The sequence below is a fragment of the Triturus cristatus genome, chromosome 12, assembly GCF_964204655.1.
Source record: "Triturus cristatus chromosome 12, aTriCri1.1, whole genome shotgun sequence".
Taxonomy (NCBI): Eukaryota; Metazoa; Chordata; class Amphibia; order Caudata; family Salamandridae; genus Triturus; species Triturus cristatus.
In genome coordinates this window covers 608,767,537-608,790,243 of record NC_140595.1, presented here as the reverse complement: position 1 = coordinate 608,790,243, position 22,707 = coordinate 608,767,537, and the positions used below count along the sequence as shown (strand labels likewise).

The 22,707-nt window shown below is 43.8% G+C and overlaps 1 protein-coding gene across 1 annotated transcript in view; it reads left to right on the top strand.

Annotated features, from left to right (window-relative positions):
- The window catches only part of LOC146776379 (mitochondrial inner membrane m-AAA protease component AFG3L1-like), a 327,798-nt gene that overhangs the window by 281,355 nt on the left and 23,736 nt on the right, over positions 1-22,707 (top strand). Inside the window, exon 14 of the mRNA XM_085639724.1 lies at positions 6,365-6,480. Coding sequence (XP_085495850.1) covers positions 6,365-6,480 — 116 coding nt within the window. The remainder of the gene's footprint in view (positions 1-6,364; positions 6,481-22,707) is intronic.

The window sequence follows — 22,707 nt, the reverse complement described above, 5'->3', positions numbered from 1 at the left end:
GTTCTCCCCTTATATAATCCCGTGCTTTCAGGACTCCTATTTTCCCCTCCATAATCAGCGTCCATAATCCTATTGTTGCTAGCCTAAAATGTCCTTTGTCCAAATCTCAAACGTGCAGTCTTGCCCCTGATCTTCAGTTCTTTAAAAATCATGGTATTCGCCTCAGATGGGCAAATGTGGATCATGCAAAATTCTTTGTGCACTTAATCACACTGAATCTAGAAGAGGTGATGTTCTGTCTATCTAAGGAGGCACTGGTTGGGGAAGTTATTAAAAGTTTTGAAAGTCTATGTTAACAACACACTTCAAGCTTGCTGGTTGCCAGGAAAAAGCAACTGGCACTCACATTAAAATGGTTTAACACTGCTTGCACTGTTGCTTTAAAACCGCTAAAAAAAAATCCAATGCTTCACCCCGCAATGTTGGGGAGGTTAGATATGCTAGTGCCGCATTTAAATCCACTCTAGATAAGAGAAAACAGGAGGTAATGAGACAGGCATGGGAGGATTTGGAAGCTGCTTTTGAACTTAAGGATTCTAGGGCATTTTTGGAAGTGATAAACCGACCTTTTTCTACTGATGACAATCAGCCAAGAATTGAATGTCATATTCCCGCAACGGAGTTGGTCAGCAACTTCTCTCAAATATTCACCCATGACCCTCCACCCCATGCTCTAGGTGAGGTTAGGCCTTCTCTTCAGTTGAAATCCTAGCTTTAAGTGATTTTATTGAAGTCAGCACTGTAACTAGTGCCATATTAAAGTCACTAGTATGAAAGGCGCCAGGGCTGGATGGAGCACTTTTTGATGTTTTCAGACAGAATCCCACTTTTTGGGCACCCGTGCTAACATGTCTATTGTACGGTGATAAGAGAGAACATCCTTAATTCTTGTAAGAAGTCTATCATCGTCCTAATATATAACCAGCATTGGCATAGCCAATAGTTCTCGCCTTTGGGACCTTATGTGTTTAGCCAGAACTTTTGGCTATGTTATAGAGCATTGTGGCTGCTGTGCATTATGTTGAAAAGTTATAATAAAAAGTGTTAAGCATTTTTGTTACCTTTATACAAACGAAGACTACATTTTATACAACTGGAAAACCTGGTTAAAAAAAGATTTTAACATAAAAAATGTCTTCTCGTTTTTTTGTACGTGCACTGCTGGCAACTTCTTCCTGCCTGTTATCATGGTTGTTGGTTATAATCTTTTTTGTTATGGGGGAGTGGGACATAAATAACGGGGGAGTGGAGTTTGGAAAACAGTAATTTAATTAGAACAAAAGCAGCCGACGGACACTAGGGGAGAATGAACTGATGCCATATTCCAAGGGCAGACTGACGTGATGCTTAGGTGGTACGCTGATGCAAAATGGTGGTGGTGAATGATGTTTGGTGCTTAAGTGGTGACACTATATGGTGTGGATTGGAGGTACGTTGTGGATTGTGGAGTTGAAATATGTTGTTTGGTGCGTAATTATGCGGTGTGTATTGGAAATGTCTGGAGTTGAATTGTGTGGCCTGGAACTGTGGTGTTGAGTGAAATTATGCTTAGTGAAATTGTGTTATGGTGTAGAGTGCATTTATGTTGATTGGTGGTAACCAATTTTTGAGTAACTTTTTCTGGTATTTACAGAAGGCATTTACTGATGAATGAGTAAGTGCCTTCTGTGAATACCAAAATGAGTAAGTTATTGAAAATGAGTAAGTTTTCAAAAAGGAGTAAGTAAGTGACTTCTGTGAATACTAAAATAAGCAAGTGCCTTCTGTGAATACCAAAATGGTAGTAAGTTTAGGATTTTGTCTTAAAACTTAAGACAAAATCCTTATCTTACTACCAATTTGGTATCTATAGAAGGTACTTACTGTTTTTGGTATTTCAGCAGTGGGATTAAGACCAGACATTGTGACCACATGGCACTAACTACCCGAAGACACATCCTCCTGTCCTGGCTACGACATTCATTCACGGTTTGCGATCCTGCTGTGGTCTCACACTGCCCTGATATCCTAAACAATCTCCTGGGGTGAGATGTGTGCACAACGCTGCAGGCAGCACGACAATATATTAACAATTCTATATACACTTGTACTCACCGGCTTCTCACGTCTTGTCCCGGGATGCCCTTTGGGGGTTCATGAGACTACTTGTCTAGTATTGCCTCAGCCGGGGGAGGACTTGTGTGTCTACGTTTCTCTATCCCAGGGCTCGGCTCTGGGAACTGTGCAGTGACAAGAAGGCGAGTAGCACCATCTCGTGGATAAAGAGGCGAGACACCACGGCGAGGCAGACAGTCACAACCAGAGAGAAAGCATGCCAAAGTGAGACAGACATGCATGTGCATAAGGGAGCTCTCTCGCTTAGGAAGCAAGGCCATGTACCACCAGGAGGCAGCGGAAAGCGGAGGCAAGAGGGGTAGCAACAGCATAGGTAGGTAGGTGGTGGGCAGAAAGTGCAGGAGAAATCAGAGCGAAGGGGCAACAGAGTGTGAGGAGGGCAAATGGATGCTGAAAATAGGTGGGGTGGAGAGACGCTTCAAGGCATGGGCAATGTGGGCAATTGCCCAGCCCCCCCTCGTCCCCCCTCACCTTTAAGGTGGCCTTTGGGAAAATAAATGTATCTTCACCTATGACGTAAAGAAATCAATATGGTCAACTTAACAGAGACTGAATTAGCAAAATCCTCGATTATGCTGGATGGGTGGGGGGGGCTATACGAAAAGGAGGAGGGGGCACAGTGACTGCTGGAGGAGGGTAGAAGTTGGAGGGGGGTTCAGCGAAGGTGGGTGAAAGACGTCAAAGAATGTAGATATGGGCAAGTAGCAGGCATGGGTTCACAAAACATGTATTAACAATGGCAGGAGCCTTAGAAATGCCTAATTATACCACTGACACAGAGAATGCTCCAGTTTTAAGTTGTTTAAAAAAATATCGTGCTTGAGTTAAAGAGCGAAGGGGCGTCCGTTTGTTTTTTTAGGCATTTGTATCTCGAACGAAATGCTGATCGGATTGTTTTTTTTATGCATTTGTATCTCGAACGAAATGCTGATCGGAGATGTTATAGTCCGAACTTTAAGTTTCACATTTGTTGCTTGACAAAACAGATTAAGGCGCAAAGGGGTGGAGCATAGAGGGAATACAAAATAAATAGTGATCCGGGTGCACTTTGACCAGGTGCTGTCTATGGGGGAAGGAATGCTTCGATGCCGTTTACTTAAAAAGAAAAGAAAAAAAAATGAATCGAGGGAGCTCATTGCCTGAACGTTAATGACACTGACATTGTTTTCCCGTTCCCTCTCAACTTGGCTGCTGCCTCGTAATCTGACTCCTGCATTTATGTGTAAAGGGGTGGAGTGGAGCCTGTGCAGATTTTCCAGCCAATCAACTGCGTGAGAGCTGTGGTTAGGAAAAAAAATCTCAGCCTTGCCGGGTGTACTTTGCTTTTCACTAAAACAGAAATTAGAAGCATATGATTTGGAACTGCAGTAAAATGATAGCCCCGAACCGGAATGGAACTGAGTTGGCAAACTGAGAGGCTTGGCGAGTAGCAGAACTACAGTGTTTATGGCACACTGAGAGAGCAGTGTTTAAAACCCACCCACGCCCTTCCCCGTGTCAGTCCTACAATTATTTTGAGAGCGTTTGTACACGTTTCGCTGATGCTAGCGGCAGTCACAAGAGGGACACTTAAACGACCGTCTCCAGAATTAGCTTTGAATGCCTATCTGACATTTTCTCACATTGCGATGTACAGAACGGGATATTTTGAAGGCGTTGAGGTTTGAAAAGTGCGTGCCATTTGAGAGCGAAAGGCGTTTACTTATCTCAAAACGTAAATGTATATTTAGACTGCAAAACCTATTTAATTGTGATGAATGCCTAAAGAGACTCAAAAGGTATATTGGGGTAACTTCTTTCCGTTTTTGTTGTGTAATGCCAAGTTTACATTCTCGATAACATTTAGAACGTGATTGTGTCTTTGATGCCAGTGTGAAAAGAGGTGAAAAAACAAAAAAAAGTTTGACAATATATCTAAATTAAGTAACCCAAAAAAACTTAAAAGGGAAAGGCCTAGGTAACATTTTGCCAACACGTTCGAAAGGGCTGAAAAGCTTGCTCCTGCTCGACAAAACCAGAGTCAAGAAACGGCGCAGGATGTCTGAATGCCAAAGAAAACAAGCCCGGAAGTGGTGCACATGCGAGCGCGCTTGTGCCCGCCGTGGCGAAAATGAAAGTGCCGCATTTGCCCATCTGTTTCTAATTAACGGGACCGCGAGACGCGGCGAGATAATTGGAAACATATGGCGCTCATGCTCGCTCCCGCAGACCCTAGGACACAGAACAGAGAAGGTGGGACATGCACACCCCTTGGGCCAATTGCATGCTGTCTTTCTTAGAAAGACAGCATGCAAAGCCCAATATCAAGTAATAAATTACAAGCACACGCACAAGCGTGTGTTTGGAATGTAAAAGCTCTTACAAAATGCCTCGCAGAGCAGCGCATGAGCGCTGGCTCAGGCGAGACCTAAAAAAAGAGAAATAGTCCAACCTGCTACCCATCGATATCCCTCCATCACTCATCTGTAAAAATCCCTGGTAGGGTAATCCTGCAGAATTTAGAAGATTGAGCTGTGGAGAAAAACAAATTTCTAGTGGAGCAATATGGTTTTTGGCCAGGGGTTGATATGGGCGAGCAAACCTTGAATCTGCTCTTGCTATCTGGGAAATCTATCCAAGCAAGGGGAGGAGCTGTCCTTATGGCCTTTATGGACCTCTCCAGTGCGTTTGACTTGGTTGCTGGGGATAAGTTATGGGTTATGATGGGCAAAACTGGGATTGATGTATCCCTAATTGACCTTTTAAAACTTCTGCACTGTGGTACGATGGTGCATGTCCGATTTGGTACCAATTGAGACTGCTCTCCTGCTTTTTATTCCAGCAAAGGTGTGAGACCAGGATGTATTCTGTCGCCCTTTTTATGTCTTTTTTTTTATATTAATGCTCTTGAGGCAGAGCTTGTGGCAAGAGGCAGGGATCTCCCTGTGGTTGGACGTCGTACACTTCCTGTTTTACTTTAAGCAATTCATGCGGTTTTTGTCTCCCACACCACAAATGGACTGCAGTTGCTACTGGATTCATTTAATGATTTTATAGGGGGGGGTTAGTTTGAGAATAAACCACTAAAAAACACATAGGTCTGTGGACCGGGAAAACAAAAAAAATAATCACGTACACACACCAGTGATGGTATCCCAATTACCAAGGTGCAGAGTTATAGTTACCTTGGGGTCTTCCCGACGGGTATTTTGTGATGGGACAAACTCCCGAGCCAGAAAGCTTGTAAATTCACCGGGTATATAGATGTAATTTTTAAATTCTCCAAGAAATTAGGTCATAAGCCCATCAAGGAGCTGACGACTTTGTATAAAAGCAAATGTTTATCTCTGGGAATTTATGGTGTTGGTGTTTGGGGCTATTCACCTGGAAGCTTGCAATCGATTGAGAATAAATGTATTTGCAGATTGCTGGCTTCTTTCAAGAGTACCACCAGTCTTATTGTCCATCTATTATGTGGACTTCCTTTCTTGGATGACATAGATAAGGCTGCACCATTGCTTCTTTGGGTTAAGATCGGACACTCGTTCCACACCACATTTACCCGATTGGTCTTTGAAGACTGCTTGAGATAAGGCCTTTCAGACCTCATTTCGAGGTTGGCCTATGTTAAGAGGAATTTTTCCGAACTTGGCCTGCCAACTCTGTTCCGCTCACCTAATGTAATTGATAACAGCACAAAGAACACGGTGAAATCTTTTTTTATCAACCTAAAGATCAGGCCAGACTTTCTAAATGTGCATCTACGAGTTTGGGCTGCCTCTACCTAGATTAAAAATCTGCTGTAGGGATGGGACCATATTTATTGTGGATCTTGAACCCCCGAACATAGATTTTTTTTTAACCTGTTTTAGATTAAGCACCTTGCACTTTCTGGTAGCTTATTCTCAGCAGGGCACTTGGTTCCCTACTCTAACCCATTGTCCTTGCGATAACATGTCCCAGCACACGTTTGTTCATATTATGTTCTGGGTGTAAACTGTTCCAGTTTATCTACAATACCTATTTCTACTGCCACCTAATTTCCTCCTTAGATAGCTTTTAGGCGGACAGTTTTAGGATGCAACTAAAAACCAATGCCATCACTCAGGTGTATGTTTTTGTTATTTTGCTGGTCTAATCTGTATAATTCCTCCCATTTGGTATAAATCTCGTTAAAATAGGCATTTTTTATGTTTATCAAGTTTACATAAAAGAAGCTCATATTACATGATACTAGTACTTAAAATATACTTTTTTTTCCTATTATCAGGTTTAGAGAAGAAAACCCAAGTTCTTCAACCTGCAGAGAAAAAGACGGTGGCCTATCATGAAGCTGGGCATGCTGTGGTGGGGTGGTTCCTAGAGCATGCAGATCCCCTCCTAAAGGTTTGAATCCTATTTGCTCTCTGGGGTGCAGATGTCACTTTCATTGCAAATCTCCGCATAGAGGCTTATTAAGTCAAATTTGTCAAGGTTGTTTTCCAACTTCCTGTATAATGGTAAATAAATACATTATTCTGACCCATGTAAGTTAAGAATAGACACAGTGTGTGAAAACATATTCAGTGTAGTGTGCCGAAGAAAGGGAATACAGTGGGAGTGTTTTCAGTTGAATAAATGAAGCCCTGATGCCTTTTCATGTAAGAGGGTGTAAGATGGAACCATTGAACCATGGATGCTGAAGTGTCACAGTAGGGCTGCGTCAAACATGATGAATTGACAGAGATGGGTGCAATGGGATTGTTTGGCTACAAATTTTCTGAAGACTGTTATAGTGTGATTGTTCAGAAACATCTGTAAACGTAAGTACATATTCTGCCGCAAACCTAAGCAGCAGTGTTGAATGTTCAGGGCTCAATCTTCATTGAAGGAAAGTGCAACTGAGGTGAAAAGTGCCTTGTTTTGTTGAAGGGTATACCTTCAACTAATTCTGGTGGATTTTAGTAAGCCCCAGTTCCTGCTAATTGATCATCTGATTTAAAGGAATGTGTCAAAGGTTCATAGCAGGTGCAGTAGGATCGCTGTTTGTTATATGTTCTCTCTTCCTATATGCCAGCCTACAGTTCTATTAATAAGAAGTTGTCCTTACTGGGTTAGTGGAGAATAGGTGCCCTAACCGTGGGTGCTTAGTCTAAACTACATAACGCCTGGGTGTCGGTGGTTTAACCCACCCGACGGTTCAGTTCCTATTTCACTTCCACACAGTGGACATGTAATATATATGGATTCTTTTTTTTAAATATATGTTATGTGGCTATATTTTAACAAAGCACTCATCCTATGGATTTCTCACTTTTAAACAGTGATCCTAGTAAAATGTCTCCTGTACTTTTCAAGAAATTTTAAGTGCCGTACATGCCACCTTTTGGGCACAGGAAAGAGATTTTGGTAGAATTAAATCGGTGGAGCGAAATTTCTCTATTGACTTGCATTAAGGTTGAGCATTTGTCTCTTGCGCCCGATGTTTACTATTTCCCCGTAGACTAGTGTGTCCATTTTGTTTATTTTTACTTTTACTCAATCCAATGACCTACATTGAATTAGACAATATAATGCACATTTAACATAAATTCAATAAAACAATAACATTACGTCACACCAAGGTCGTCCTATGATACCAATGTACCATTGTAGTCATTTTCATATATACTATTTCACAAAGCAAAGCTTGGTGCCTCTGATGTATTAAAACAAATGAGGTACCATTCAACAGTTACTGGATCAGTGTAACATTTGGACAGTTTAAGTTTAATTATCATCGATCATTTCATCCAGGCTCAGTCACAGAACTACCTCACCTTTCGTTAAATTTGAATCATAGATTCTTTTCTCAGTGTTCATTATATGGCAAGCTCCTGAGAGATGCACATGCCTTGAATGTAAATCCGATCGGTCTCTCTAAGTACAGCTGTTCACTCTGTTCCCTTAAAGAAAGCCTTTGTCCTAAGGAACCAGTATCTAAATGCAGCATCAGAACAAGTCTGGCTGCAAGAGTCATCTTCATTCGGTAGTATCACTGGTAATAAGCAATCGAATTGGAGAAAGATCAGATAATGTCCAGAGTTACATGCTACGCTTAGTCATTGATCCTATACAATCCCAGGAAGTAGTACAAAATGGATCCTTGATGCAGAGTTGTGGACCATGGAGTGAACAATGCACTCCTGCATCCATATTTAACCGTTTCTAGGAGTTCACAAAATAAAAAAGGCGTTTTCTAATAATTTATGGGCACCACCAGATATACAGAACAGTGCTTGCAATTTGTCCTCCATCTGAAGACGCACTCAAAGGCAGGTGAATTCCATCGATTCTTTATTGAGACAAAATGAGCATTTCCATTTGGAATGGTTTCTTAAGCCAAACGCGTTTCAGGGCAGCAGCCCCTTCACAGGCATGTAAAGAGATTGTGCAATAGTATTTAAAAAGCACTTCCCTCTGCATGTGATTCGTTTAAATTGCCCTCAGTGGGCTTTGCAGGTGAGTCCAACAAATGTTGCATGCTGGGTCCTGTAGTGCTTTTGTACAAATGATTTCCCTCCAGTGGGTTCTGCGCTTTTCCCATATTGTTTGTACCGTTTCCTAGCCCTCCAGTGGGCCTCCCAAAAGAAAAATGTTCAAGTAGTTTGTGTCTGTCTGCCTTTCCACTGACAGACTCTGAACATTTCCATGTCCTGTGGCCCCCTGCTCCATTGCGGGGCGGTGCAGTCTTCCCGGCTGGACTGTTGGTTGAAAAAATGCTTTCAATTCGTCCTCCATTTCAAGACGCACTCAAAAGCAGGTGAAATGCCCACTGGAGGGCTGTGAATTGAGAAATGATTTTATATGGCAGTGCACACCTGCTAAAGGAAATTTTTAAAAACTGTTAGCACTACGAATCCCAGCATGCTCTGTAAAGTTTGAAGCTCACTTGGTAGCCCACTAGAGGGCAATACTGCTAATTAACATGCTAATAGGAGGTGCTGCAGGAGTGTCTGTGCAAAGCTGTATTTCTGCCTGTGACCAAGGACGGTCTGAAACGTGTTAGGCTAAAGAAAGGAACTTCAGTGCCAAATGTCGTTTTTTTGCCTCATTACACACAACACCTGCCTGGGAGTGCGTCTTCAAGCTTGTGGACAAACTTGGTTTGGATATACAGAACAGTATACAGGAAAGCATTACAATTACTGCCCTTGATAATGTATGCTTGTAGAAGAGAACAGCAGATACCAAATACTTAATTATAGAGTTAGGGAGAGTCCGCATTGGAGGCATAGATATTTTATGAAATCACTTTGAGACTATTCGAGTGATTGATGATGACGCCTTCCCTGTGAGGTTTGGGTCCCTCACCAATGGAGCAATATGCCCCTAGGATAGCAGAAGTCCGACCGCTTTGTGGTTTGACCTGACCATGGCTGTGCTTTTTTTTAAATGAAAATGGAGGTGTAAAGGGAACGAACCCAGTGTTTTTCACAAAGTTTGCAAAATGCGCTGGTGATTAAGTTTGAATTGAGCAGCTTTGTTTGGCATAAAGATGAAGCGGTCTATTGATGCATTGTGCAAAATTTAACAAAACTTCTGTTTTCTAATTCACTAAACAGGAAGCCCTTTTCTTCCAGTCCTAATGCCGATATAACATTTAGGACCTTATCAACACATTTACAGTCAACTATCAAATATAGTAAATCCAGAGGCCACAACTAAGACAGTTTTCCTTTGCTAGTCAATGCCGAAGGCCACTCTTCAAAATAACTTGTTGCAAAGTTTTATGGTATCCAACTTTGTACTCCGAGATACCCTTTTGTGTGATACTGGGTTGCATTTCAGAAAGACCAGATTGCCAAAGCTGTACCTCAGTAAAATGTGATGGATTAGAGAAATGAGTTGCTCACCCTCAAACATATTTTAAATTGTTCATTATGTTCAAGGCCAGAGTGACTGTATAGCACAATACAGTCTTACTTGACTAAATATTACAGATCTACAGTGTATGCTGAAGCTGGCTAGAGTCTAACCAAGTGCCACCTGTGAGCATGGACTTGGTCACATGAAACAATCCATAAATGATACTACCGCACTTCAAGATCAAGTGCAGTGTTAATCACTTTAATGCCTAGTTTCTTAGGCAGCTTGATGTTAGTACCCTAAAAAGGGAGATGTATGATAACTAAACTGTGTGACCCTCCCTCATCCTCACATTCATGTAGACGATGAAACAACCTGCTTGAGAAAGGCAGGCAGATTCCGTGTTGGAAAAACCCCCAACACAAGCATGCCGTATACAGGCACTGATAGGTCGTGGTAATTAAACCATTAAGATAAAAAATGGAGATACAATGCACAGATCCTGAAAGAAATGCTGATGAGCCTTATGTTGCAAACCAGTAATCCTCTTAGTATTCAATATCAAACAAGAACTCTTCACAATCGAACTCTGATACCAGTACCATGCAAGTTTACCAGTTGTTTGTTTCTTATTGAGACTCTAAACAGAATCAATGTCTGGCACTACATACTTAGAACGTGTAACAGCAATTTAGTACATCGATATACTCTGAATACAATGTAATATAAAATGTGTGGAAATCAAGATAGTGACTAACAATCTAGTCGTGCCCCCAGTTTGTTGCAAATTTGGCATATGCGCTGGATGTACTACAGAAGAGCCTCATTAATCTCCTGTCTGCTCGAATACGCTACGACATCCTGGGTTTTAGTACAGGAATTACCCATCTAACATTCCATGGCATAAGACTTACCCAAAATCTAGACACTTGTAACCCCTTTTAAATATCGCTATCTGGATTCCATTGTCGCAAATAATGTGCATCGTACCAGTGAGTACCTCAGCCAGATGTATGCCATGGTGTCCGCTTGCTCTCACGGGAAAAAGCTAGATAATCATGACCAGGTCCCTGCGTGAGATCATGCCTCGGGGTCATGACCTTTATAGTTTCCAAGATGTAGCGTTGCTGATACCATCCTTGAGCGAACTTCAGTTTTCGTTTTACTGCTTTGCTGCATCTGATCCTTTCCTACCAAGCCCTACCTGAATTTGGTTGAACTTGCATACCAGATGGTCCAGTTAGCACCAATATTTTCATTGTCTACTTCTCTTACATAAAGTACTTCACCTCTACCCTCTGAGTTGGGTATAGTAGCTGGTAGCTGTGGTGCTACACCCCTTCTTCATCTTTCCTGTTATGTCAGGTGGATGATTCTTGTATCGATTGTAGTTTTGAACTCATTCTGTAGTTGAGACGGGGTGTAACTAGACCCGAACTTCGGGGGGACTAACGGGCGGCCGGCATGGCTTGCGGAGTTGGGGGTGGGGGTAGGGTAAGAGGAGTGACTGCAGGGTGAGTGAGGTGACCATATGAATTTGGGTGCTGGTGTAAGAGCTGAGTGGGCCGAATCAATGCATGCTTAGTGATGGGTTTCTTTGAGTGGGATTGCAGATTTATCAGTGCGGGGGATAGGCGAGTGAAGTGTCACATGAGTGCAGGGTGAGTAGTGTGCTCGTGTGACTGCAGGGTGAGGTACAGGGTGAACAGCGCAAGTGCATTTTGAGTGCAGAGTGATCACTGTGAGTGCCGGGTGAGCGGGTGAATGGTGTGAGTGCATGGTGATCAGTGTGAGTGCATTGTGATCGCTGTGAGTGCAGGGTGAGCGTGAAAGTGAAGGGCGAGAATGAGGAGTGTGTTGTCTGAATGCAGGCTGCAATTCCAGACACTTGAAGTAATGCAGCATGTTATTGACGGTGGTGTGCGGTTTAAGATAGAAGTTAAACTATTGCTATTATGGCATTTATCAGGGTGGAGGAAATGTATAATGTGTTGATCCTCTAACAAACTTCCAGTCTTATGATTACGGTTGCCAGCTCATTATTATGATGTCCCAGACGGTACAAGATTAAGCAGTCCCCTAAAGCCGTATTTTTAGCACTTACCTGTGCATACTTTGAACAGCAAATATAAATAAAAAGCACTTTTAATTGTGTTCAAGGGCTGCCTGAATGTTCCATGACTGATAATTAAAGGGGATAAACACAGAAAAGTCACTTTCCAAATGAATATATACTTTTTTATTTATAGCCCTATTTAGTGTCGAGAGGTCTTTACAGGCTCTTTAAAGAACACATGGCTGGCATTTTTCTTTTGGCAACACTAATTTATATTCCTTTTCATGAAATGCATTCTCACATTACAACAAATGAAAAGACAGAGTGGGGGCCCTGGGGGTACTGGAACCAGAAAAAGAACTAAGCCTCGGTAAGCAGTTTACAAAGGTAAGTAAATATGCAAATGGTCTTTAAAGACCTGTGAAAAACTTGGGCGTGCCTGGCGATAAGACTCCCAACACTGCCCAGCCGAGCCTCCAGCAGCTCTGGCTGAGACACACGGAACTGTGGGGGGGATGGGGAGGGGGGGGGGGTTTGAAGCCCTTTCAGCCCAATGTGGCGTTGTGCGCCTGAGTTGAGATATCCACTTGAAAGAAGCAAATCAATCCAATCCCAGCTAAAATGTCTACTGGATAGAAAAGCAATGGAAATATGTACAAATATGGTGGCTTTACAGCCGTTTGTAGTTTTTTTAAATGTGTCCAATAAATATACTGCAGTCTAATATTTTTTAGGTGCTTTTGTAGTTCGCAAAGTGAAATATCGTCCCTGGCATGTTCCTATTGCATTATCAGCAAAGCTCCCACCTCATCACAAAGGGCAGCTCCAGGCGCCAGGCCAAACTTGACAACTGCTAAGCCCGTCCAGCGCAATCACTTTCAACATTGACCACAAGATGATCGCTAGAACCAGGGAGCCGTAGGCCAATATTTTAATCAATGCTGCACACTGCCAGCTGCTTACATTGCCATTGTTGTAATGTTTTGTGCCCCTGATTCTAAAAGGATAGATTTAGTACTGGGCCACTTGACAGGATCCTATTTAAGCTACAACCTTCTTGCTTCAGACACATTGGCACCCTCGGGTGTTATTCAAGATGTTTTATTAAGACAGAGTAGCAATAAAAGGAACATTAGCAAACATAACTATTTCATTTATATGGAGGTAAGTGCCAGGACTTGATGATCGTCCAGCCTTAGAGCATTTGCAGTCTAGATATACCTTCTGTCGGAAGTAGAGCAGCTCTTTTATTAAGGTGGAGAGACTCATCTAGGTTTCATTGCCTGATTGAGGAGGAAAGAAATTGAGAAATAGGAGGGTGAAGTGAAGGAGTATCCAGCTGTGAGCCCCTTCATTGCAGAGGGGGGTATCCTCATTATCTGGTGGTCTTGAATATTAGTGTGGTCACTTTGTGTATCATGTAAGCTTATGTTGGTTCAGGTGGGTTGGTGCAGATTGATCCAAGCATAATTAAGAGTTTTGTGCTTTATTTTCTCTTTCACTGGGAGCCTACAAGGGCCCTAATGGCATGGTGTTGCTAGCTCCCATCATTTCGATTCTGTGAGAAGGTTTTGTTGTGCTGATATGTCTTGCTAACCCCCACCTCCCTCCCATCCCCTATTGCTCCAGACTCTAGTAATGACCTTCCTGCATGCAACGGGAACAGAGTACATTTCATTACAAAAATACACTTTGTGTGTCATAGCCGCATGAATTCTCTCCAGTCCTTTTTTCCCCACTGCTTTCAACCTATTAGGTCTATTATGTGGTTGCTTTATGCTCTGTTATTAGTATCTCAACTTTGGACTTTCAAACTGTGCTGCTTTTTCCTCCCCTACCTATTACAATTGGTGTCCAACTGTGCTGTTCTGGTAGAGACTTTTAGCCATAGATTATTCATTTTTTTAATACTTCTCCAGACATTAAACTGGATCCATAAACTTTAGAGCAGTACGTTTGCACGCCAATAGGTGGTGCTGTGTGGCTCTACACTGATGCCATCCCTGTCAAGAAATGGTGTGGCGCCAATATAGGCACCCCTCTTGCATGCTAACGTCAGTTCCTTTCTTTCCGCCACTGAACCGGAGCTGCCTCTTGTCTTGACAGGTGACATCTTCCCTTGCACAATGGATTTTTAGAGATTTTTAGAGACGATAGGGTTTAAACCTTGCAGGGACTGTTGCAAGCAAATGTCTTTAACAGATCTCAATCAGGTTTGCCTGTGGTCAGCTCACGACTCTAAGTCCTGTAGCGATTGCCCGTCTATGAATTTGATTTCCATTGGACCGCGAGGCGAAGCTCTACGCCTCCCTTCAAAAGATGCTGCTTCAGGATCTAAGGGTTGGTCCCAATTAATTTCCTGGTCCAGAAGTTGGTCCTGAGGTAGTTCTTCGTGGCGCTCTAAATCCTCGGATACATCCAAGAAAAAGTATAAGCAATCCAAGCGTGAATCTGCCCCCTCCTGTCGCTCTCATACACCTGAGGAGGTGCAAGGGTGTCGTCATGCCTCTCGATCTCCACGCCGGTTTCCGATACTTCGACACAGATGTAGACGTCATTGACCCCAGAAGACAAGCACTACTCTTTGTGCTCTCCGAGTCCGTGCTGCCCTGACCTCAACTGAGGCCATCCTTAGTGCCCATTGAGCCACAGCTCTTGCCCACTTCACTTGAGCCTCTCAACATCCACGTTCCGCGGCTTAAGTCTCACACTTTCCATTCCTGTTTTGGAACAAACTCTGAGAACAGGTATGATGCAGAAGATTAGTTTGGACAACGCTACCATGAGAAGAATTGTTATGAGGGCCTTCAGGATGCCAGTGGGCTCGATACTCCCCTGATTCTGGGCACGGCTAGCCTCCAGGCCTTGCCTCTGAGAAAAGTGCCTCCTTCGCAGTAGTTATGCAAAGGGCGGCCAAAGTTCTCGGCCTCCAGGTCCTCACGTTGAATGTCAAAACGAACATTCAAACTGATTTTCTACAAAAAGGGAAGAGCGATAGTGCACCTCTGTTGCCTTTTAATGAGTGTCTTAACGATAGGCTCCTGTGCCAAACCTTGTTCTGGTCCCCCAGTGAATCTCCAAATTGCACAGTGCCATCGCCCTGCCCACCGCGACCCTGTTCTTCTGAACCAGCACCCTTCCCCAGAGAGCTTGATGGCCAATTCCACCAGCAGGACAAACCCTAATTCCCTTCCAACTGCTCCTCGATATAGTAAGTCTTAAGATAGTAGAGATAATTGTGTAGAGAGTTATTTTCTTCCTGTTTGTCAATGCCAGCTCTCTTTTAGGCTGTTATTCTCACACTCTCTGGGACTTTGTTGATGAATCCCACTTAGGTGTCCCAGAAGACCATTGCCCTATGCTAACCCAAACCATACATGATGGCCTTGACGCTTCCAAGTTTACAATCCGTTGCGGCTTGGATACCACAGATTCCAATAGGCGTGCCATTGGCACTAGTGTCACTGTTCGTCGCCTTGCCTGGTTGAGATCTATGGGTTTCTCTGGCGATTTACAGATGTCCCATATGGACATGCACTTTGATGGAATTCTTCTTTTTGGAGCAAAAGCGAACTCTGCTCTGGAGCGCTTTAAAGAAAAAAAAAAAAAAAAGTAGGGCCACAGCATGTTCCTTGGGCTTGTCTGTGCACCAGCTTTTTTGATCCTTCCATGCTCCAGCAGGGGCATCATATACAGACAACCACTTCAGACTCAGCAGGGGTGCCCAGCCTTTTTTGTGGACACAGCCGTGGCAACCACTGATACTGTGGTCAGGGACACCACACCAATCAGTTTGTCGCCATCGCCTGCGGCACCACCTGCCAATATCCTTTAGGGTGCCCTTGATGTAGAGCAGCCACCTGGCTTGAGGCAGGATCTAATGTTTTTTATCAGGCTAGCCAGCCGTAACAGCAGACAGGTGGGTACTGTAAATTGTACAGAAGGGGTATGCCCTGTCCTTCCTGGCCGCTCAGCTGCATCTTCCACCATTCCCAGAAGACTTTCAGAAGACCATCTGTCCACTTACAGCAGGAAATGCAAGCCCTTTTTGGTAAAAGGGCTATCGATTGGGTGTCTACATTGGAAGTGGGTTGTGGTTGTTATTCCTGTTCCTTCGTTGTACCAAAGAATGTTTGGCCTGACATCCAGTTTTAGAATTGCGCCCTCTAAACGCTTTCATCTGGAAGGAGAAATTCAGGATGCTCGCCCTGGCAGAGGTCTTGTCTGTCCTTGACCCTGCAGACTGGATGGTGGCATTGGACTTGCAGGATGCATAGTTCCACATCCCCATCCTGTGGTCCTACTGTTGCTACCTACGGTTTGTTGTGTGACAGGATCATTTTCAATTCCATGTGCTCCCCTTTGGGCTCTATCAACACCCCTTGGGAGTTCACAAAATTGATGGCAGTGGTAGCTGCTTATCTTTGGAGGTGAGGGGTCTTATTCTTCCCCTACTTCGACAACTGGCTGCTGAAGACAGGCTCGCCCCAGGCAGCCATCTTCCTACCTCCAGACTACAGCAAACCTCCTAACATCCTTGGGGTTAATTATCAACGTGCCAAAGTCGCACCTGACTCCTTCTCAGATGCTCCCTTCCATCAGAGCCATTCTGAATACTGTCTGGTTTTGTGACTTTCACCCCAGAAAGGAGAGTCCAAGATATTCAGGCTATAATCCTGATCTTTCTTCTTCTGCCCTGAATCTCAGGGGGGTAGACTGAGGCTGCTGGCCTTCTGCATCCTGGTTGTCAAGCACTCCAGATGGCACATTTGGTCTCTTCAGTGGGATCTGAAGTCTCAGTGGGCCCATCGTCAGGGAGACCGCTCTGACCATGTCCAGATCTTAGAGAAGACTTCAAAAAGCATGCAGGAGTGTTTACTCGACCATAGTTGGGTCACTGACAGACCCCGTTCCCTACCCCACCCAGAGCTGACAGTGGCCACTGATTCATCGCTTCTGAGATGCGAGTGTTCATCTGGGAGTAGAGCGGTGGAGGCCCTGCTCTACTTCAACCTCCTGGAACTGATAGCCATTGGCATTGAAAGTCTTCTTGCCCTCAATCAAGGAAAAGATGCTCATAGACAACACCACCACCATGTGGTATTGCAGCAGGTAGGGAGAAGTTATGGACCCCAGGCCAGGAGGTTCTGTGCCTCTGGAAATGGCTGGACCATCAAGGAATCTTCCTGGTGGTGAGCCACCTGGCTGGATCTTTAAACTCCTGGGCAGACTAACTTAGCGGTCAGTACCTATTGGATAACAAGTGGCTGTTACACCCAGAGGTGGTGCAAGGTCTCTTCCACGCATGGGGAGAACTTTGGCTTGATCTCTTCACCACCACTAAGACTCAGTAGTTCTGCACATTGGAGTTTCCCAGGCACCTCTCTTTTATTGCAAACACAAGGAGATGATGGACGGAGCGCTAAAACGTTTCAGACTCTCACCCCCAGTTACAGATCTGGGTTGAATCCATCATCGTTCTTTAGCTCACTTCGCCACCCCAGTTCAGACACCACTATATGCAAATCAGTCTTGACCCTGTGCCTCATGGGAACAGTCCAGCCCGAACTGCCAAGCCAGGTCTTCCCTGGACCGGAAACTAGCATCCTGGGACCGGTTTCGGGCTAGAGTAGTACTCAGGACTCGTGTATGCCTTTCAGCTGATATCCCGATTTCTGAAGATCACCAGGGAGGTACACACACAATTTGTGGTAGCTCTTGCCAGTCTAAAGTAACTCTTATCCCATGTGGATGCCCAGTCTATATTCAGTATTAAAAAAGACATTTCTTTCTTTTTATTTTGTGGCCATTAAAATGTTATGCGAGTAGAAAACACACTATCAAATACTTCATTTACCATGAACCATAGGGAAAACGAGAAGAAACAGTTCGTCCAATCCGCAATCAGCACTGGCCTTCAAGGCCCTTTGTTGGCACTCCTTCTCCCTCCATTCTTTCTGTGACAACTGTGTACATTTCTGGCCCCTGAAAAGGGTGCGTTCCAATAAGATGAGGAACAATTGAGAATCCAACAAAGACAATTGTTACAGTCCTAGTACAACAAGGCGCAATTGAGCATTAAAGCAATCAAGTACTTACATGTAACTTGTGTAATATTCCTTAAGTAATATATAATTTCATAATCCTCTTCCGTTGGATGAGTAGAAAAAATAGATCCTGAGGGTGGGCTTATATCCTCACCTCCTTGTCCTTAATAGAATTGAAACTTTGTTACAGTAGCTAGGAAATTCTTCATTCTATGTCGGGACAGGAGGCGAGGATTTGGCTGATTTAAAGCTTTCCCACTACGAGCATTGCCAGGTTTTGGACGGGTTTAAAGTAAAACCTCCTAAATTAAGAATCCGAGGACCAGTCCACCGCATTAAGAATATCTTCTAAGGGGGCTCCTAAAGAAAAGGCTTTAGCCTAATTCTCGCCTCTTGTCCTGACATAGAATTGACTAACACAGATAGACTTCGGGATAATGATTGGGACGACTATATCTTCCTAGTAACAGACCCAATGATGCACCCTCTGGTTGAGTCACACGGAGAGGACATCAGTAAATTTCACAGTCTAGTGGAGAGAGCTGCAAAGGTTTTGACCTTCCTATATCGGTCAGATAGAACAACTGCTTTTTTAAATATTATTTTATAGAGCCAATGATCTGTAAAACCCATTCCTCTGGTATACTACATGTTGCAGGACGGGGTTAAGGTCATGAAAACTCCAGCTACATTTGCTCGGGTAGTACCCAGATGGAAAAAAAAACCTGAAGTTCTGGAAAACTCACCAGCTTTCTTGCTTGGATATACAAAAGTAGACTGTAGTCATTCAAACAGCTCAGCTTTGATTAGGAAATCCTTTAATATTATGCACAACACAACCAGATAGAGCAGGTCGGAGAACAGATCTGTCTGGGAAAATAGGTTTCTCCATGGTAGCAATATCAATTAGAGCTGCCAATACCATAGCAGTTTTATGAAGATTGGGTAGGCAAATGTGGTCGGAGAAGGCCCCATACCTAGACCTATTACCACCGAAAAGAAACCAGAGATGACACTAATTCATCATGAGGAAGAAAGGTCATCTGCAGCACTAATTAATTTGGTTATGGAGTTAGTTAATGTTTGCTTCAAACAGTTGGCAGGAGCTGCTTTCCAACGAAGCAAGGACCACATTGTTTAGATCCAAAGTCCAAAATAGAATTTTGGATATGCCATTTGATGGACAACCCTTGTTTGGCAAACACATGGCTGATTCAGTCACAAATATTAAAGCTGACACTAAACTGGCTAGATCACTAGAAATGCTGCAGCAGAGGAGATCTCAATCCTTTAGTGAAGGCAGAGGAAGATCGTATCCATTTCGGGGATCCTATCAACCCTACAGTTGCCCAGAATACCAACCTCCACCATAGCGACGCCATTAACCGCTTCCAGGCACCATATACAACAGTCCCTCCCCACAAGATCTTATGCACGGTGGCAGGCAGAATATCTAGTTTCTGCCACATCTGGATAAGGATCACCATAGACAAGTGGGTGCTCAATATGATCTAGTGTGGGCCCACACTAAAATCTCTTCAAAATCCACTAATGATATTCCCACCCAGGGTTACTCATCTAAGTGTGTTCAAAATAAAAGATTCACAACACGCTACAGAAGGGAGCTTTCAAACTAGTCTCGAAACATCAGAACATCTGGTTGTATTCCAGATATTTTCTCATCAAAAAGAAAGGTTTTAAAAAAAAAAAGCCAGGGCCCGTTGTGGACTTAAGACAACTGAATCTGTTTCTAAAAAACAATCATTTAGAATGGGCTTCAAGAGGCACTACAGCTACTGGTGAGGTAAGAGTATATAGTGTTGCACATCAAGGATGCCTATTTCCATATACCTATCCACAAAAAACATTGCAAGTACTTCAGATTCAAGGTAGCCAGTTGCTGCTATCCGTTTTGTGTGCTCCCTTTCAGCCTCTCATCTCCTCCCAACCAGTTGCAGCCCATCTTAAATGTCTAGCCCACCAAATATACCCATATCTGTACGACTGGATGGTCAAAGGTTAATCTATAACCTCTACAAAAACTTGATTGTAGCCTGTGTAAACACTTTTCTGATCTCTGGGGCATCCCATCACCATGAGCAAATCCTCTCTAAAACTGTCCCAAAGCTTCCTTTTTAGGGGCAGTGATAGGCACGAAGAAGGCAAATGTCTATCCATCCATGAAAGGATGCTCTCCGCTCTCTCAAAGTGCCAGTGACCATGATAGACCACATGAAAGAGCATTTGCTTGGATGTTAATCCGTCACGATTGCTTCCTGAACAGGACTAATTCCATTCTGCCTTTTCCGCATGTGACCAATCCAGGAGGAACTAGACAGGCAGTGGGCTCAGGTGAAAGTTTCTTTCGAAGACCAATTTTTAATAAACTCAAAAATTAAAAAGCTCTCCCTGGGAGGACATTGCCAGGGAACACACACATTGGTGTTGTGTATCTCTCTCCTTAATCTTACTTCATTGTCACCACTGATGCTTCAATGGATGGGTGGGGTGCCCACTGTAAAAAGTTGTCAGCGAGGAGGCATGGGTCCTCCCAAGAAAAGAAACTATACCTCACTTTAATCGAACAGAGAGAGGTCAGAAGAGCCCTGCTATCATTTCTCCCATGCATTCAAAATGTAATGGTGCTATTGAGAAAGAGTGGGCACGTGGTGCATCTACAAGCACATTTGAGAAAGCAAGAAGGTTAACAAACCAACTGTGAAATTGTAGTTATGACATCAATAAAGAGATGTTATATGATAATGACGTAGGTAGCTGCTTACTAAGAAGAACTAGAACATTTTAAAATGGTGTATGTGCGTGTCTTCACGCTGTATAGCACTGTCATTGCAGAAAGACTAGCTTTATTCAGAGCTGAATGTACTTTGAAATGACCAGTCTGCATATGCATATATTTATTTACAGCCTGCTGTAGCGCCTGCATGGCGCTGTAAACCACCTCAGAGTGCTTGAGGGCTATGACGCGAAAGACAAATACTTAGACAATTGTAATAGACGTCATTGGTCGCTGGAATGATGTGCCAAAGCCGCGCTTATGGCAGGTAGCTTAGGGAACAGCCAATGAGAAACCCTACTGGAACCCTATAGGTGTGCGAGTGGTAGAGCACAGGAGAGAGGGCACTGCCAATAAAACAGGCAAAAAGAAAATATCTGCGTAATGTCCGTCTGGATCTGTGGTGCGACCGCCTCATTGTCAGTCTCCAAAAACCCGCCCCTCCTGCAGGTCACCTTTTGTTTCGTGCTCCGTGAGGGGCCTTTGGGTGCGTCGTGAGTCGTGCTCCCCCCGCAGCGCGCTCTGCGGACACCCCGCTGCGCCCTTCTGACCTGACAACGATGGGTCTTTGTTCACGTCCACGTGCCAACACGCAGAGCTCGAGACCCCGAGAAGGGGGCAGAAGGATGTGATTCAGCCGCTCTGCCTTCGACAAATACTATTTGTTAAGTCGTAATTATTATTTCCGCCACTTCTTCGGTCTGCAATTATTTGACTCACGTTGATACAGAGGGAAAGGCACAATGTTCAGAGGCACTCGTTTTATTGTCCCTTTAGAGATCGCTACTACGCCACAGCTCCCATGTGCAAAGACTCGCCTCACGAATCTGCCACACACCACACATCTAGACTAACTAAAAACCACTACTAACTACTTCAGGCGAATCAAGCAAGAACAATCATCACCAGCCTCACACCAGTGTATTACCATTTAAATCACATTCCAGCAAATAGACTACAAAAATGAACAGATCCAGAATTGTCCTAAAAGCACATTTTCCGGACCTTTCGAATGAGAAATAAACACCCATGCAGCGATTATTTTAAAAAACTGAACATGTGCAAACTAAAACATGCATTCATCATGAATAAAACAGAACAGAAGAAGGCACATATTTGCAAACCAGTTATCATTGTTGAGTAACAAGTTGAAAATAGCATTTTAAAAAAACCTGCAGCATTACTATCACAGCACGATAATGCACACTCCTCACCATCAAGAACGCGTCCCTTAGGTTTAGACTTGTATAACAATCAGAAGGGATGCAAAACTGACCCTTGGGCATCTAGATGAATTGCAGCGCCATGATGGGCTCAAAACGATTGTCTGGGCTTTGACCCTCGTGGCCTTTGATGTGAGCGATATTACAACCCAGGTATAGGAGCTGTCTTACTCATTGAGTCACACTTCCATGTACATACTAAACCACGCATGCCCACTTCAATCACTTGGGGCTCCGCTTTTCCATCCAACCAGTGACATCAACTAGTCACTGGTGACATTGGTGAGATAGTGACCTACAACCAGCAGGGGGAGACCCAAGCCAGACAATGTCTGCAAACAGTGGAGCATCGAGAGTGCCATTGGTACATTCAAACAATACATTGAGTGTGCGTATATAATGAGCTCTGCCGGAGAAAAATGCCGCAGGCGCGGGCCTGGTCCTGCTCTCCTCATATATAGTGACATAGTCATGAAAAGATAACGCCCCCTCCTGGACGGCCAAGGGCGGCCATTATATGGCCCACTGTTGCAACTGTTTAGGAAAGGAGTGGTCGTGGAACATCCTCTAGGCTTGTGTTCCGAAAACTGCACGTGCTGAGGAAGACAACTAAAGAGATGTGTCGCTGTAAGGCAGAAAGTATGGATTGAAGATGTAACTATAGAC